Source organism: Sinocyclocheilus anshuiensis, unplaced genomic scaffold, assembly GCF_001515605.1.
Source record: "Sinocyclocheilus anshuiensis isolate Anshui unplaced genomic scaffold, SAMN03320099.WGS_v1.1 scaffold100, whole genome shotgun sequence".
NCBI classification, from domain to species: Eukaryota; Metazoa; Chordata; class Actinopteri; order Cypriniformes; family Cyprinidae; genus Sinocyclocheilus; species Sinocyclocheilus anshuiensis.
In genome coordinates, this window is record NW_015555725.1 from 1433414 (window position 1) to 1450579 (window position 17166).

The following is a 17166-nucleotide window of genomic DNA, read 5'->3' on the forward strand; positions in this document are numbered from 1 at the left end:
ATACAAAATATGACAGTGATAATCTCAGGTAATGATTATGTGCTTTATTCAATGTTAAAAGTGTCTAACGTGAGTTTGAATATTATTTTGCGTTATCTTTATAGCCATAGTGAAAGCAACAATAGATATTTTACCTCAGATCTTGAAAATAAATTAAAGCAAACTTGTACGTTAAAACTGTAAACTCACTGCGAACCAACATGTGTATTCCGTAACAAAGATATCACTCACTCACTCACTCACTCACTCACTCAAAACTGTTCAGTCCATTCACATTTGAATCATTAGCTATTTTCCGTGTCCACTTTTCTTTTCTACACACTCGCCATGTTTTTGCTGTCACATCGTATCTACACTGGACGCGACAAAGCATTGCAAATCATTTGAACTTTGTGTCAGTACATTATAAATAGAACGAGTCAGCAGTTTACTGTCGGGGATTTGTAGTGTAGCGTCGCATCCAAGACAGCATCACTGATTATATAACGAGTTCTAGGCTATTGTATTTGATTGCATCCGGTGTAGACACGATGTAAGTTAATGTAGCTTTCTGATGCTGCATTTGAATTTTCATGCCACATTATTTGAAATTAGCGCGGGCCAAACTTTTTTCTCTCACGGGTGACAGGCCGGATGTGGCCCGCGGGCCGCCTATTGAGGAACCCTGCCTTAAATTAATCAAACGTGACGGTAAAGACGTGTTTTAAAACATTTCTTTTACAATTAAATGCTGTTCTTTTGAAGTTTTTATTAATCAAAGAATCCATAATGTATCATGGTTTCCACAAAAATATTAAGCTGCACACCATATGATTTCAACATTCATAACAATAAGAAATGTTTCTTGAGCAGCAAGTCATCAAATCAGCACTGAAGACTGGAGGGATGGCTGCTGAAAATTCAGCTTTGCCATCACAGGAATAAAAAACATTTTATAATAAATTAAAATAGAAAACATTCATTAAGTTGTACAGTAATTATATACAGTTTTCATTGTATTTTTTGAGCAAATAAATACAGCAGTGGTGAGCATAAGAGACTTATTTCACAAACAAACGCCATGCTTCGCTGTTTGAGCTACAGATTCAGGATGCTATGCAGATTTTTATTGTATTATTTAGATCAATTACAATCTCTTGCTGTGCTGTAATTTGTATGTCTTGATTGATCAATCCGTCAATTGCAATTATTTTTGTGTGTTACTAATAAATTATGAACGGGGTAAATCTTTTGCCATTAATTGTGCATAATTACATTCTACACTGCACATTGCTCGTCATCTGCAGTCATTGTATCTTGAACTAATGCTTCACTTCTCTTTTTCCAGGGTAAAGTATTTCCTAAGCTAAAGAAGAGATGTCCACAGGGATCCTCAGACTCTGTCTCAGACAAAGAAGAGGAAGAAGCAACAGATTATGTCTTCCGCATTGTTTTCCCAAACAGCCAGTCAGAATTTGGTAAGAGACTGAATCTTGGTATTAAACAAGCTCTTGAGCCAGTAAATGTTTCCGATTATGGTACGACTATTATTCAGCTTTTAGAAGTGGATAATAGGAAAAAGGGCCTCTTGTATCCATCAAGGTATTGTTTGTCATTTTGGTTTTTATCCATTTGTGCATCATCCATCAAAAACATTCCTTTGGTTTTACTGAAATGTTTTGACTCATTACAGTTACTTTTACCCAGTCCTCCCATCTCTCCCTGGGTACTGTACTCCTGGCCCGATCTATCTCCCTGAACTACAGGGGGCTGTGGCCTCCTAAACGCCAGACCCTGGTGATGTCAAAGCACCACTGCAGCTGCCCGGGAGAGTCCCCATCCTCCTCTGAGCCCAGCTGTAATTCTCCATGCCACCTCTCATCTATGTGTTCATGTATCTGTCTGACGCACCAACTTCTTGCTGGTTTGCTTGCTTTTATGGCCTCTAAATCTGCAAGTTTTCTGTTTTGTGCAGGAGTCGTCCTCCAGTGAAATTCAGTGACCTTTGGTTAATTGTGGGCTAATGGTTTAGTGTTTTCAGGGAGCCTTGAAATGTATGTTTACTGTATAATGACCCATGTGTGTTTGTAACAGTAATAGAGGCTTTTAAATCTGACCTAAAATGTGATCCTGTTAATTTTGTGGGCCACAGCAACCATTATTACTTCATGAAATCCATGAAGACTGATATTATTGCAGTATTTTCTTGTTTGTTTGTTTGTTTGTTTTAAGCTGGGTGTAATAGTGGGCTCTTGTTGCTCTGCTTGTGGCTAAATAAGTTCCTTTTTGTATCCAGATGGTCAATGCATAATCAGATTTCTCTGTGTGTGCTTGTCTGTTAGTGGCTCCAGAATTGATAGATCAGGGAATAAACATGTGGCACCCAACACCAAGGAAATCATCTTGCTCTTCCTGCTCACGGAGTAGTTTCTCTGATGGAGCACCACCCAATGGATGCAACCATGAAAGGTACGATGACAGAATGTAATATTGTATAGTCCAGAAGTTATAGAAGTAATTTTGATGTATTTAATTAGAATTGAAAAGAAACCTGCAAATAAACAAGAATAATGGTCTGAGGTACTCACAGTAGAATTTAAATTTAAATATTATTTATTTTTTTATTTTTTTACATTTAAATTCACTCAAAAATCACAGTTAGGTATTACTTTATACCCAAGTAACACCTGGTTTACATGTAAAAACTATAAATCTAAATTACATAACTGTTAAATTTATATTTAAGGAAAAAACATTATCTCATCTGCAGGGCCCCTCTGAAGTTGCTGTGTGACAATATGAAGAACCAGATCATCTCTCGAGCTTTCTATGGATGTTTGTATTCATTACTCATACATTTATAGTCTCACAACACCATCTTTTTCCATCAAAGGTGACCTTCACATTCTTGAGTGTCTCCCTTATTCAATCAATCAAACATATATTTTGCCCTCTCAGGGCTGGCGTACTGCCGTCTCCTGTCCACGGTACGCACTCACCTGTCTGGCCTTGTCAATCACACTATTGTGGAACCAGATGTGCCCACTGACGCCTATGGTGGCCTCACAACAGAAATGTGGCAGAAGTTTCTTCAAGACTGCACTGTACGTGCACACACACACACACACACACACACACATATACATGAACCTGCCTGGAGTCCAAAGCAGACAGGTTCAAATGAGTCTTCACCAGATACTCATTAATATTTATTTGTCCCTAATCACAGTTCTCTCATTCTCATCACATAAACAGTATGTTTGGATGACTAATGTTGAGAGCCTGAGTGCCAGAGTGGCGGCACTAAAGGATGAAAATCGATGTAAAATCCCTTATGGCTGTGATCGTTAGTGTTCTTATACTGGCAGACTAATTTATACTCTAAACAGCCAAACCAATATGTATATATATTTATTTTTTTATATATTTTTTTTTAATGATTTAACTGATTAGCATAGTAAAGTGGTGAGAAAATGTAAATGTAAATAAATTCAAGTACCATTTTGTGCTTGGAAGTCAGTTTACCTGTTTTGGAGTCAGTGTATACTTGCTCTTTTGCAGACCTATGAGGAGAAGGAGTTACTGAGGCTAGTTTATTTCGGTGGAGTTGAGCCTTCTTTACGAAAGGAAGTCTGGCCTTTCCTGCTGGGTCATTACCAATTTGGGATGTCTGAGGCTGAGAGAAAAGAGGTGTGTATTTTTTTTTGCTTAAAATTGTCCTCCCAAACAGTTTTAAGTTGCAGTCACATTTACATTGCTAAGTGAAATTTTGCATGAGAAATCCCTATGCAGATTTTTTTTGCCAGTTTTTGCCAGCAAACTTAATGTGACCATGACTTTAGTCTTTATTCTCTTTAAGATTTCCAGTGATTGCCCTGGAATTTGGCATTTAATTATTTTTAGTCCGCTCCTTTCTATTGCAAGATTAATTACATTTCAGATGGTTTGTGAATCAAAGCACTTGTTCCATTGCCATCAAATAGCTTTCATTGTAAGATAATCTCCTCTTTACGTGTTGCCATTTCTGAAACTCTGAACTGCAGGTGGATGAGCAGATGCGAGCGTGCTATGAGCAGACGATGAGTGAATGGCTGGGGTGTGAGGCCATTGTTAGGCAGAGAGAAAAAGAACAGCACGCTGTGGCGTTAGCCAAGTGTTTGTCTGGGGCGAGTATAGACAGCACCACACAAAGAATAATGCACCGTGACTCCACCATCAGTAATGAGGTGAACGCAAAAGACCTAAGACCAAAATATATTGTTTGCAGGCATTGAAGACTTTCATTCCAGACTGAAATGTTTGCTTTTGATTTTTTGCAATATTTACTTCAGGATGTGTTGTGTTTGTCATTCAGTCCTCGCAGAGCTGTAGTTCAGGCAGGCAAAGAGATTCCAGGCTGCAGAGCGACTCCAGCAGTGGTACTCAAGTAAGCCTCACACTGATGTTGTGGCCAATACATGAATATTTGTTGTAATAGTTGCCATTGTTTTTAAAACTTAACTGGTTTTATTTTGACTGATGTTCCTCACCCTCACACTCTTTCCTGGTAGTTCTTCACTTCTCAAAACCCCTTCCCCTGGAGTAGCTTGCTTCCCTTTGGTTTGTTTTTCCAGGTGTTTGAGTCTGTTGAAGAGGTCGACCAGATTGAGTCTGAGCCCAAGAGTGAAGACATCAAACATGTTTCCAAAATCTCAAATGGAACACCCCAAAATGGCACCAGTTCTCCAGACTCTGGTCACCCCTCTTCCAGAAACTTCTCCGTTACTTCTGGTCAGTCGGACTCCTTGAGCACAGAGGACAGTGGGATACATGACCCAAGCCTTAAAGCCCAACTACAGCTAGCAGTATCAAAGGAAAGGTTTGCAAGTTCATCTGGAGAGGAAGGAAAGGTGACTGAGGAAGTTGAGACCAAATCGGTTGAGAAACTAGGTGTGAGAGAATATAGTAAAATTGAGGTTAACAAAGTGTTGTCTTTGGATGCAGTTGTGACAAAATCAGAGAGAAGCAAGAAGGCCACAGAGAGCTCAGAGAAAAGGGCAGAGGTCAAGACAGGGGGGTTGAAAACAGCTCGAGATGCTTTTGAGGCTCCTGCAGTAGCTCGCAGCCACATGACCAAAATGGAAGTGGGCGAATCTACAGAGAGAACTTTGACATCAAAAAATAAAGCACTGGCACAGCAAACTGAGTCAGATATTCCCAAAGCAACAGAGGTCGTGGAATTGACTCCTCCAGAGCCAAAGATGAATGAGAATCGGGTAAATGTGGACATTGAAAGGTCCCAAATGGGAATTAAAGATATTAGAGCAATCCAAGAGAAACCTTTGGTAACAAAAGATCATAAATTATCAGATGCACTTGAGCAGAAGGTTGTAGCTGTCACACTGGTGTCTGTTTCAAAGGACGGTGATACAGAGAAAGAAACGGCGAAAACCAATGAAATAAGCCAAGTTAAATACTCCAAGACATACATGGATGATGCCAACAATATTAGTGGCTCACAAATAGCTTTAAGACCAGGTGATGAGAAAGAGAAGAAGACTATGAAGACCAGTGATTTATCCAATGAAGCTGGAACCGCAGTAAAGAGGAAAGCAGCATCAGTTCTCTCAAAAACCACTGGTACAGAGCAAAGAGAAGAGAAGGTTGTTACAATGAGGACCACACACAAAGAAATGCAGCGGAACGCTCCAGTAGTTGAGGAGATGGTGGTTCCTTTGGTGCATGAAGCTTTTAGCACAAGAGAGATGGGTGAAGCCCAAGATGCAACCGAGTCAGACGAGTCTCCCTCTGCCATTGAAATGGAAGAGATTCCTACAGCTAAAGTGTCCATGGCCTGGGAAAGGAAGAGTTCACCCAGAAGCAAGGGTAATGAGCAGGCAGCTGTACCTGTATTGGAACTCAGGCTGGAGGAAGCTCATGGAAAGCCTAGCTCTGACGGAATGAATTCTGAGGAGCCAGAGATGGAGAGTCTTTGCCCACAGCTTGATTCACTGGCTGTGAACACTACGGATGAAGCTACCTCTCCAGTTTCCTCTATAGGCACCACTTATTCTGTAAGCACATGTTTCAGAGAGGTATTTTTATATTAATATAGTTAACTATATCTATTATCTATATAAATCTGTTCACCTTTGTAATTGCAGCAAGAGCTTTTGGACATGTACAGTCTGAATCTGCACCGCATTGATAAAGACGTTCAGCGCTGTGACCGAAATTACTGGTACTTCACACCTGCTAACTTGGAGAAACTACGCAATATCATGTGCAGGTAATAAAATCATTCCTTTATTGGCCTTCACTGTTTGTGCTTTGCTTTCAGTTGTTTTGTTTTTGATCAAAAATACTGTAAAAACAGTAATATTGTGAAATATGATTACAATTACATTTTTTCAGGATTATTTTGTTAATAAAAATCTCAAAAGAATAGAAATAGAATTATTTTAAATAGAAGTCTTTTGTACTATTATAAGTCTTTAGTACTGTCACGTTTGATTAATTTAATGCATTCTTGCTGAATAAAATTTATAATTTTTTTTTTGTTTTTGTTTTTAAAAAAAAAAATCTTACTGACTTTTCAATGGTTCAACTTTAAGTTAAAATTTACTAACAATAATAATTTAATGAATAATCAAATGTAATCTTTTGCAAATATCAACATTAATATCCAGTTTTGCACTGTATATTTTTATGTTGTCATACCTAAAAAAAAACATTGAAAAAAACATTAACTTTTAACATTCATTTTAGTTTTTAGTGTTTTATTTTTAATAAATAGGATAGAATTTGAACACTGGCTATTTAAGAAAAGAATATAAGTTTTAATATCAGTGCATCCCTATTTCTAAGTAATCAGACTTATGAATGATTTTCAGCTGGCAGATGTAAAACATGCACAAAAAAAAAAATCCCACAGACCTACATTAAGTCATATCTAGGGGCCAGACTATTATAGAAACTTGGAGGTACCTCCGTGAAGTTGGCCCCCCACCCAACGCAAAACGTCGGCAAAATAGTCTCAATCGTTTGTGCTCCGTTTGTGCTGTAAAAAATTTATTTTGTGCTGCTTAAACGCACCTTTTCAAATGGACCACAATTAGAGAAGATTTTTTTTTTTTAATTGGTTTGTTTAATAGTAGACAAGTAAAGATAATTAATTAAATCTAAGTAAGGTAAACTATTGGATTTTACAGTGAGGAAAGCACATCCAAAAATGACGGAGTAGCCTATTATAGTATTCATTTGTGCATTTTTCAATTGTTTATTAAAGGTGCAAAACGTCATAAACAAAAATCAAAAAAATTCGATCAATATTTTGATCGAATATCGAAATATCGAATATCGAAAAACAAAAATCAAAAAAATTTATATTATACTTTTTCGGGCAGCATTTTGTGTACGGTTCTAATTTCAAATTTGGTTTTCAGGATGGCATTTAAAAATACAACAATCCTTCTTTTTTCATTTTTTTCGTCATGGTTAAAAAAGGAAAAACGAATGGATGCAAAAGTATAGGCTACACGGACCTAAAAATACAACAACCCTTCTTTTTTAATTTTTTTTCGTCATGGTTAAAAAAGGAAAGACGAATGGATGCAAAAGTATAGGCTACACGGACCTGGAAACAGTAGGCTATTGCATGTTTTATTTGTGTGCAGAAACAAAAATAGGCCTATGTATATCAAGTCTTTTTTTTTTTTTTTGTAAAGACAATGAAATAGGCCTAGTTTTTTTTTCCATTTAATTGGTCTAATTGAACGAATATGGCTACTAACAATTAAGTGACTGCGACTATTTCATGTGATTTGGTTTGCCGTTTGAATTTGACCTTATTACTTCAACTGTATTGTTAAAAAAAGACAGTAAAAACAAAAATACTGGTACAAACCAGCACAAACAAACGAGACTATTGGGGTAAGTTTGGAGCATGTGGGGGGCTGAGTGATCTCAAAATGATCATTAAATATTATTTTAATATCTAAAAAACCGAAGCAGCACAAACGAAACTTTTACCTGCACAAACCAGCACAAACGAAGCACAAACAAACAAGACTATTTGGGGTCATTTTGAAGCATGTGGGGGGCTGAGTGACCTCAGAAAATGAACATTAAATATTATTTTAATATCTAAAAAACCAAAGCAGCACAAAATAAAGCACAAACGATTGAGACTATTTTGCCGACGTTTTGCGTTGGGTGGGGGGCCAACTTCACGGAGGTCTTGGAGGTGAGCTCTTTGACTGCAACTGCATGTCAAAGCACATTAGACCACTCAGAACTCTTGGTGTTGTGATGTAGCTCAAATATCCTGACCAACACATATAATGACTTGTCTGTTTCTGCAGTTATATCTGGCAGCACCTGGAAATTGGATATGTCCAGGGCATGTGTGACCTGCTCGCTCCCTTGTTAGTTATTCTAGATGATGGTGAGTCTGTCTTTGTAAATCCTGCTCTTCTTCATCTGTGTTTTTAAGTCAGTGCCACTGTGCCACGATAAGTATGTTTAGCCTTTCTCATCTGTTTTCTTGGAATCTTTTAGAGGCCATGGCTTTAAGTTGTTTCACTGAACTAATGACGAGGATGAATCAAAATTTTCCTCATGGAGGTGCGATGGACACCCACTTTGCCAACATGAGATCTCTGATCCAGGTCAAACGTCTGCTGCAGACATTTTTCTCTAATGTTTGTTTAAAAACATGCCTTAAAATGTAAAACGTGGATGTGACTGATCTTTTCACTTTGTGTGTAATTAGATTCTAGATGCAGAGCTGTTTGAGCTAATGCATCAGAATGGGGACTACACCCACTTCTACTTCTGCTATCGCTGGTTTCTTCTTGACTTTAAAAGAGGTAATAATATCTTTTAAATAGTATAATGAGAAAAAATATATAGTTTTTAAACTGCCATTGAAAACTAGCATGCAATGAATATAAAAGTGACATTTGAGAAGAAATGTCTTCTATTAGTTCTCAACTGCAATGAAATGAAGCCATATTTTGCTTAATGAATGTTCAGTCCCCTAATTAGCAATTGCAACGCCCTCTTGTTGATTGTGACTTAGTAATTTACAACTTATTATAATAATATTAGGCTAAGCACAAAGCTTTACTCACGTTAATGGTCATGTGCTTTATATGAGAAATATTAAATTTCATTAAAGGGATAGTTCACCCAAAAATTAAATTAGCCCATGATTTACTCACCCTCAAGCCTTGCTAGGTGTATATGTATATGACTTTCTTCTTTTAGACAAATCCAGTCTGAGTTATATTAGAAATTGTCTTTGATCTTCCAAGCTGTTTAATGGCAGTCAGCGGGTGTTGCAGTTCATCAGTCCAAAAGAAGTGAATGCATCCATCCATCCATCCATCCATCCATAATAAAAAGTGCCTCACAATTTTCATTTTTGGGTGAACTAAGCCTTTAAAGCCCTGTTATATTAAAAACTAAAATAGGAGAACCTGTTTATGGTTAAGTTATACAGTATTGTAAATACTGAAACATGATTTTCTCCAGTGATGCTTTGAGCCTCTTATTTATTTAAATTTGAACTATAGGCCTGACAAAAAAGGTACTATCACCTTCTTTGCCTAACATACATATTTCAATTCCTCAGAGTTGGTGTATGATGATGTGTTTGCTGTTTGGGAGGCCATCTGGGCTGCTAAGTGTGTCTCCTCCAGTCATTTTGTGCTCTTCATTGCTCTTGCATTGGTGGAGATATACAGAGACATCATTCTAGAAAACAATATGGACTTCACAGACATCATCAAGTTTTTCAATGGTAAATATATATTCATTATACACCCTGGCATGGTAACATAAATCTCAATGTCATGAACCTCTATTAAAAAAAGGTAATATAAAGACATCAGCAACAAGCATATAAGACAGCTATATAACCTAACCTTCACGGGCATTTCAAATCTAAAGAAAAGAGGATTGCGTAACCAAAATTCACCTCCATAGTTAATATTAACAGCAGAGTACAAACACCATTCAATTTCACAACCTGTTATGAACATCTGTTGCTTCTCATGTTTATGGAGAACTAGGAATGCCATTTCAAAACAAAAAGAAGGAATCAGTTATCATTTCATTAAAAATACATTTTTTACATTTTCAAACTGACAAACAAATACACATTAAATAATTTAAAATTATTCATGTTCAATTGTAGTTAAATGCAACAGTGAATAATTTTCACAGATTACAATTTTTTTTTAAAGGGGTCATATGATGCGATTTCAATTTTTCCTTTCTCTTTGGAGTGTCACAAGCTCTTGGTGCATAAAGAAGATCTGTAAAGTTGCAAAGACTAAAGTCTCAAATCCAAAGAGATATTCTTTATGAAAGTTAAGAGTCAGCCACACCTACCTAAAACGGCTCGTTCTAACACGCCCCCACATGTCTACGTCACGATGTGGGAAGATTTGCATAACGCCGCCCAAATGTTCACGCAAAGAAAGAAGGCGTAACTTTTATTCTCGCTGTAGTATTGTTGTTGCCGTCGCCATGTCGTGAAGGCGCTGTGTGTTTCGTTGTGAAAGCGAAACTACTTTGTTTGGCCTTCCAAAAGAGGACGATATCTGCTTCGTCATGCCTGGAGCTGATCCGTGCTGGTTGCTGAGGAAATACTACAACTTTGCGCTGTGGTCCAGCCCGGGGTCGTCACATGTGGTTGCCGGAAGCCCTCCGGACGCTCCTTCGTTGAATCCGCCGGCCGCGCCGTTTTTTTATGACCCCTTTAATAACATTTTTTTTTTTAATTTAAAAAAGTTATTTCTTTCTTTTTTTTAGCTACTCTTGGATGTACTCACAATTACAATAATTGCTTTCTCATATCCCGGATTATGTCACCTTTTGTTTTTTCAGAAATGGCTGAGCATCACAATATCAAGCAAATTCTGACTCTGGCTCGAGACCTGGTGTGCAAAGTGCAGACACTTATAGAGAACAAGTAACTCTGAAGCCTCTCACCTCTGTTGTTTATCGTGTTCACAATGTAACCCATCAGCCCTTGCTACAAAACAACAGGGAACATTTGGCCAAAGCTTAATGAGCTTCAAGTATATGGTAACATTTCCAATGCCAAATATCTTGATCTACCTGGAATCAGTCAGTGCACAATTTTTAACAGAGTCATCTGGCTCTTTAATCAGGTTTTACTGAACATCGTAGTACATAAAATTTTATAAGCAGATGCTGCTAATGAGTGGTCATTCACTGTTAGACATGGATTTTTATCCTGTGTCTAAAATGCAGTCAGGATTACCAGTCACTAGTGACTCATAGGCTCTATTCCAAAACCTAGTGAGCTGTCTGCTGCCTACTGCCTACATAAACTGAAATTTCTAATTTCATTCCAGTAGAATTTGGTGTTCGTTTGTTGCTAAGCCAACAACATGATATTCATACAGTATATAGCACACACACACATACTGGGTAGAATAGTCAGTTTAAATCAGATTTAAACTTTTATTGATACTTTTCGGTGAAAACGAGTATTTATAAACATTTTCTTTATTCATGTGATGCTGCCTTAAAATTTGACCAAAAGAACATATCTTAAAAACAGCATAATGTTGCAGAAGTGTGCCTATGATGCCTTAAAATGCTGCCTATGTAAGCAGCTCACTAGGTTTTGAAACAGAACAATAAAAGTTCAGGGGTTCAGGTCAAGTGCATTTTACTGCTAAGAGACAGTCACACTAGATTTCATGCTCCATTCACTTTCACATATATGGAGTGCACATATATACTCTACTGTTCAAAAGTTTGGGGCCAGTCTGATTTTTTTTAATGTTTTTAATTTAAATTTTCAGCAGCCATTAGTCAGTGTCTTTACTGTGAGTTGTTTCACTAAATCAGATCAGGTTATTGTATCACACAGTATATTATTGGACAATACCAAGGAATGCCGCTAGGTATTAGATTTAGAACAGAGAAAAAACATCAGTAAATTGTGTATTTCTTTTCTTTGTGTTACAGAACTAAATAATGATTTGGGTTTTCCATCGGTTTATGTAATGTTTGAGTCAGTGCTGTGTTTCAGTGCATTGGTGTCATGTTTGCAGTCACCTTATGAATATCTGGCATTATAGGATTTATTTTTCAAATTTGATGCGTCTGTGTGTGTGTGTGTGTGTGTGTGTGTGTGTGTGTGTGTGTGTGTGTGTGTGTGTGTAGACCAGGACAACTCACAATCACTACCGCAAGACCTTGTCTGCTTGATGTATTCTTGCTGTTTGTGGACTGTACAGAAAAACACATGCTATATTTATTATATAGAGAGAATCTATATTATTAACTTTGGTGTCGTTGCCTACATGGTTCTCAGAATGCACACTAATATTGACACAAAGAAATGAAAATCATCAGTGCTCTTATTTTTCGTTATGAAATTGTTGTATAAAATGCACATTGTGTTTCTTCATCCTCTAACCACTCTCCTCTGCTATAGCTCTTATATTATAATACCTTATAACATGTTGTAATCACAATGAAGTATTGATCCTATGATCAAACCAATACAGCTATGAGTCAGAAACCTTTGGTTGATCAGATGTATCCACAATGAGGTGCAATCGCTAAAAGTGTATCGAATCCCAAGGATCATTCTTTATGTATCTGATCTGTAACACAAGGCTAAAAATTACCATTTAGGCAAGAATAGTAAAGCAAATCAAAGCGTATTCCAGACTCCTGTGAACACAATTTATGTGATCTGATATGAGCAGATATTAATCATTCTCCTGCATTGAATCTTGTTGATTTCTTCTTGTGCAAAATCGATTCTAAAAGGAGAAAAAAAATAATTTATAATTTGTAATGTGTTTCGCATTTATTTAAAACTGAATGTATGCATTTTGTCTTTTTTTTATGTAAATATTGTTACTGCACTGTGGTCAATTACTACAAAGTGTTACATTCTAAATATATATATATTAAATGGTAAATGTACTTATTTAAAAAAAAAAACTAAAAATGGAATTGTTCTTATTTTTCCAACAAATATAATCATATTCCTGCTTCTGAAGGCAATTAAATGTGCATAGATGTGTGTGTGTGGTGTGTGATTAATTTCTCTTTTGTTTTATTTTCATGCTATTACAATTAGGATATTGTCACGGTATGTGGTTGTAGTGAGCGCACGGAGAAGGAGTAGAAGTAAAGGAGTCTTTAATTATAACTTAAAACACAAAGAACTGAATAGCATCAACACACATCTTCCATTTCTGAAGATTAAACCGAGACAAAGAAACTCAGGAGAACACAGGGCTTAAATACTGAACCAAACGAGGGTCTAATGAGTAAATTAAAAAGGAACAGGTGACTGACTAATAACGAGAACAGGAACTGAACCAAATTAGGGCAGACAGGAACTAAACAGAAACAAACACATGACAGATATTTTATTAGAATTGAATTTATAATAAAATTAATGAAATGATCAAATTATAAATGTGATGAAATTATGAGTATGTTATTATATATAAATTGTGTTTTTATTCTTTTATGTTATTTGAATCTATAATGTTTTATTTAAAAATATGTAATTTTAATATAAAAATAATTTTATCATATAAATTTATAATTAGATTGATTGCTATTATTAACAGCTTGTGTGCAAATATAAATACAGAATAGGCACATACATAGTCAGACAGTAGATTCTTGCATTGCCTGTGCCTACTTGCCTTTCAAAATGGTAGATTAAAAAAATGTATCGCCCGAACAGTGACTTGAACCCTGGACCCTCAGATTAAAAGTCTGATGCTCTACCGACTGAGCTATCCGGGCTCTCGCGAAAAGTACCCACAGTCCCTTCTGAGAAGATACTCTATAAAAACTCAACTTCCGGAAAAAAAAGAGGCTTTTTTTTTGGTAGGAGGTCTCTAATTAGGTGTCCTTCGCAATACAGACATTCTTATAATCGCGTTTTAATTCTGTTCATTCGACTCTGCGCGCGCAGTAACGTGACATACGTAGGAACATCATTTTAACATGTTCTGTAAATGTGCAGCGCGAGCTTCAAGGGCGCTGCGGCCTACGCATCCTCGGTGTGGAGTGTTGACGCTGCCCGCTCTAAGCGACACTGTGTCGGCCAGCGGAACGTCCTGGTCACATTGGACATATAAACGGGAATCAAGTAACTCTGCCTGGAGTTCCAAGGTAAAGCGTGATTAATTTGTATACCATTGTGTTGGGTTGAATAAATGTGTAAGATGTAAATTAACCTATTATAGGTGAACAAATATTTTATGTTGAACATATTATGCAACGCTAATATAAATATTTCGCACTTTGTTCAACTCTTCAGGTTCCTCAGATACCCACATGGGAGCCCGTAGCTGAAAATCAACTTCCACCGGTAATGCTTCTTTTGCACACGTTTAAGTTATATAGCTCGTGTTGTACACATGCAATAAACCTTTACTAAAATTAATTATCCATTAATTAAAAATATAATTATTAATTCATCAGCGATTATAACCTATAGGTTTTATTATAATAAAAGTGTAGTGACTTGTTTTTTGGCGTATTGATTACCATTTGTATAACTACAGTTTTACTACAAATACCATGGTTAAACAACGGTAAATTTGTGGTTACCATGGTTTAACTATAGTAAGCATGTGTTTTTTTCTGTAGTAAAACCATGGTTAATTTTCAGAAGGAATGTGCAGTAGTGGACAGTCGGGTAAAATGTGCACCACTGACAATTTTGTCATATCACCATATATTTCAAGAAGCCTAATTGACAACCTAAGCTAAAAGTGGCACGACTGGAGCATGGTAACAGAAGCCCACATAAAGAAAAAAACTTTACTTTGACAATCTTTACAATGTTTCTTGAACCTCCTAGTACAGGGCAGCAGAAAACATCGTTCAGAAACTGAGCAGCACTCAACCTTACAATTAAACTGTTGTTTATGTGAAAAGTTTTGCTTGAACGGCAATTATATTTATTAATAAATAATATTATTTCTGTACATAGATTATTTTGTACATTCGTAATTTGTTTATTTTGTACATACGTCACACACACATACACAAAGTTTAATAATACTTGGCAATAAATCTCATTCTGACTTATTATTAATAAAAATGAAGAATTTTTGTTTTCCTGAAAGAAGTAACTATATAACCATGGTTAAACTTTTATTTGCAGCCAACAAGAGTCTCGCCAGATTTAGTGGACAAGTTGGAGAGATTAGCCCTTGTTGACTTTGGCAGTAAAGAAGGGGTGGACTGTCTGGAAAAAGCCATTCGTTTTGCTGATCAACTTCATGTCATTAATACTGATGGTGTGGAGCCGATGGATTCAGTTCTAGAGGACAGGTATTTAAGAATCCTGCTGAAGCTCACATCAGCTCATATAAGTTATGTGACAGTGTGCTAGTTGTTATGGGTGTGACGTCCAGTCAGTTTAGGGGTATCCATTGAATAAAGACCCTTTTTGATGGTGTTTTCTTTGGTTGACTGTTAATATTGGTTGACTGTTAACAAAATGGTTACAACCCTGCTCTTCCCAACCCCTCCAAGTATGTTTGCTCAAATTAATTAATCAACATGTCGCCATTTTATAGGAGCTAAACTTTTTCTTTGAACTTCCTGTTGTGCACAGAGAACTGTATTTGAGAGATGATACAATTACAGAGGGTGAATGTGCGGAGGAGCTGCTCCGGCTGGCCAAACACACAGTAGAGGAGTACTTTGTTGCACCTCCAGGTAAAAAACTAAACTAAACTGTAAAAAGACAAGCCGTTCTATCAGAACTTACAAAACAATTTAATCTCCATCCAAGCATGTAGTATTGAGGTTTGTATAATTGAATGATTTAACCTTGGATTCACTGTTTAAATTAAATTGTCGTATCAGAGTAGAACAAATGTGTCTTGGTTAACTTTGCTTTTCTAATTAATTGAATATGTGTACTGCTTATGAATAATCAGTCTTTTTTTTTTTTATGCAGGAAACATCCCACTACCTAAGAGAGAAGAGAGATCTGCTATGCTTAAACACTCTGAATTTTGACTGAAATGTAACATTGGCTCTGACTTGCATTATAATAAATATTTATTTTTATCTTGTATGCCACTCATGTTTTTTAATAGTGATCAAAAAAATAACAAAGCAAACACAAATAGAAATTCATTTCAATAAACAAATTTAAGAAATAACCAACAAGAAAAACATATTACAGAGAGTATCAATTAGGCATAATAATTAGATTAACAAAACTAAGAAAACTACAGAACAGAATAATCAAAAAATTGTTAGCAAATGTTTAATTAATATATGTTGATAATGTCGGATTATATTATATATATATACAGTGTATATGTGTGTGTGTGTGTGTGTGTGTGTGTGTGTGTGTGTGAACGTTTCAGAGTTTGATTCTGATGTTACTGAACAAGAATTCATTGTTTATTAAATTTGCTGAACATCCTGCTAGCGATTAGGTGGAATGGAAACCGAAAGTGACTATGTTTTCAGAAACGAAACATTATTGTTTGTGGGCGGGGCTTAAGTTGACGCTATAAATTCATGCCACCGTCCGGAAGACGTCATTGGCGTGATTTACCTGACTTCAGAATATTCAGCAGAACTTCAGATATGAACAGCTCGGTAAGCCGCGTAAGTCTTTTGAAAATATTGCACGTTAATATCATACAATACATTCATTAAATGTACGTACGACATTAATTATTTAAAAAATAAGCTGAGGATGCTGTAGTAGTTTTAAATATTTAATCATTATAACTAATATTTTGAAAGGTTTCCTTTAAACTAAAAAACAGATTAATCCATTTTGTACCATGTTGACTTTCGGCCTTGAGTAGATTCATTCCCTGCGTCCCAATGTTCATACTAGCTATCCTAAATAGTATGTGAGATTAGAATTAGTGTCCCAAAGCTAGTATGCTGAAAAGAGTATGCCAAAAGTCCCCGGACGGTCTAGTATTTCAAGTCGGTTTTTGAAGTGTGGATCCGTGCACACTCTAATGCAGGGTTCCTCAAATCTTGCCCTGGAGGGCCAATGCGCTGCAGAGTTTAGCTCCAACCCTGATCAAAGTCACCTACCTGTGATTTTCTAATGATCCCGAAGACATTGATTAGCATGCTCAGGTGTGTTTGATTAGGGTTAGAGCTAAACTCTGCAGGAAAGTGGATCTCGTG

General features: G+C 36.4%; 2 protein-coding genes and 1 non-coding gene across 8 annotated transcripts in view; 2 read left to right on the top strand and 1 right to left on the bottom strand.

Moving 5' to 3' along the window:
• LOC107672618 (small G protein signaling modulator 1-like) overlaps nucleotides 1-12765 on the top strand; it is a 49006-nt gene extending 36241 nt beyond the window's left edge. Inside the window, exons 12-27 of one of the 5 annotated variants that reach the window (XM_016465889.1) lie at nucleotides 1328-1457; nucleotides 1673-1837; nucleotides 2322-2448; nucleotides 2750-2814; nucleotides 2938-3083; nucleotides 3541-3669; nucleotides 4023-4205; nucleotides 4334-4405; nucleotides 4530-4881; nucleotides 4963-6053; nucleotides 6123-6247; nucleotides 8322-8404; nucleotides 8518-8627; nucleotides 8732-8828; nucleotides 9596-9763; nucleotides 10855-12765. In XM_016465889.1, coding sequence (XP_016321375.1) covers nucleotides 1328-1457; nucleotides 1673-1837; nucleotides 2322-2448; nucleotides 2750-2814; nucleotides 2938-3083; nucleotides 3541-3669; nucleotides 4023-4205; nucleotides 4334-4405; nucleotides 4530-4881; nucleotides 4963-6053; nucleotides 6123-6247; nucleotides 8322-8404; nucleotides 8518-8627; nucleotides 8732-8828; nucleotides 9596-9763; nucleotides 10855-10943 — 3132 coding nt within the window. In that variant the 3' untranslated portion in view covers nucleotides 10944-12765. Of the gene's footprint in view, nucleotides 1-1327; nucleotides 1458-1672; nucleotides 1838-2321; nucleotides 2449-2749; nucleotides 2815-2937; nucleotides 3084-3540; nucleotides 3670-4022; nucleotides 4206-4333; nucleotides 4406-4529; nucleotides 6054-6122; nucleotides 6248-8321; nucleotides 8405-8517; nucleotides 8628-8731; nucleotides 8829-9595; nucleotides 9764-10854 lie in introns of all 5 variants that reach the window. The other 4 variants (XM_016465886.1, XM_016465887.1, XM_016465888.1 and 1 more) reach the window with 4 other exon arrangements.
• A 944-nt stretch (nucleotides 12766-13709) lies between these two features.
• trnak-uuu (transfer RNA lysine (anticodon UUU)) lies at nucleotides 13710-13782 on the bottom strand. The gene has a single exon. It is a non-coding gene; the product is annotated as a tRNA-Lys (tRNA).
• A 20-nt stretch (nucleotides 13783-13802) lies between these two features.
• Nucleotides 13803-16071, top strand: LOC107672604 (glutamyl-tRNA(Gln) amidotransferase subunit C, mitochondrial-like). Of its 2 annotated transcripts, none has more exons than XM_016465860.1 (5): nucleotides 13803-14154; nucleotides 14303-14351; nucleotides 15168-15324; nucleotides 15611-15714; nucleotides 15959-16071. In XM_016465860.1, the coding sequence occupies exons 1-5, from the start codon at nucleotides 13987-13989 to the stop codon at nucleotides 16018-16020; spliced, it is 540 nt and encodes a 179-aa protein (XP_016321346.1). In that variant the 5' UTR covers nucleotides 13803-13986; the 3' UTR covers nucleotides 16021-16071. The 2 variants fall into 2 exon arrangements, with proteins under 2 accessions (XP_016321346.1, XP_016321345.1); XM_016465859.1 differs by having other exon boundaries at nucleotides 13805-14154; nucleotides 14303-14353; nucleotides 15155-15324.
• Nucleotides 16072-17166: the final 1095 nt, after the last annotated feature.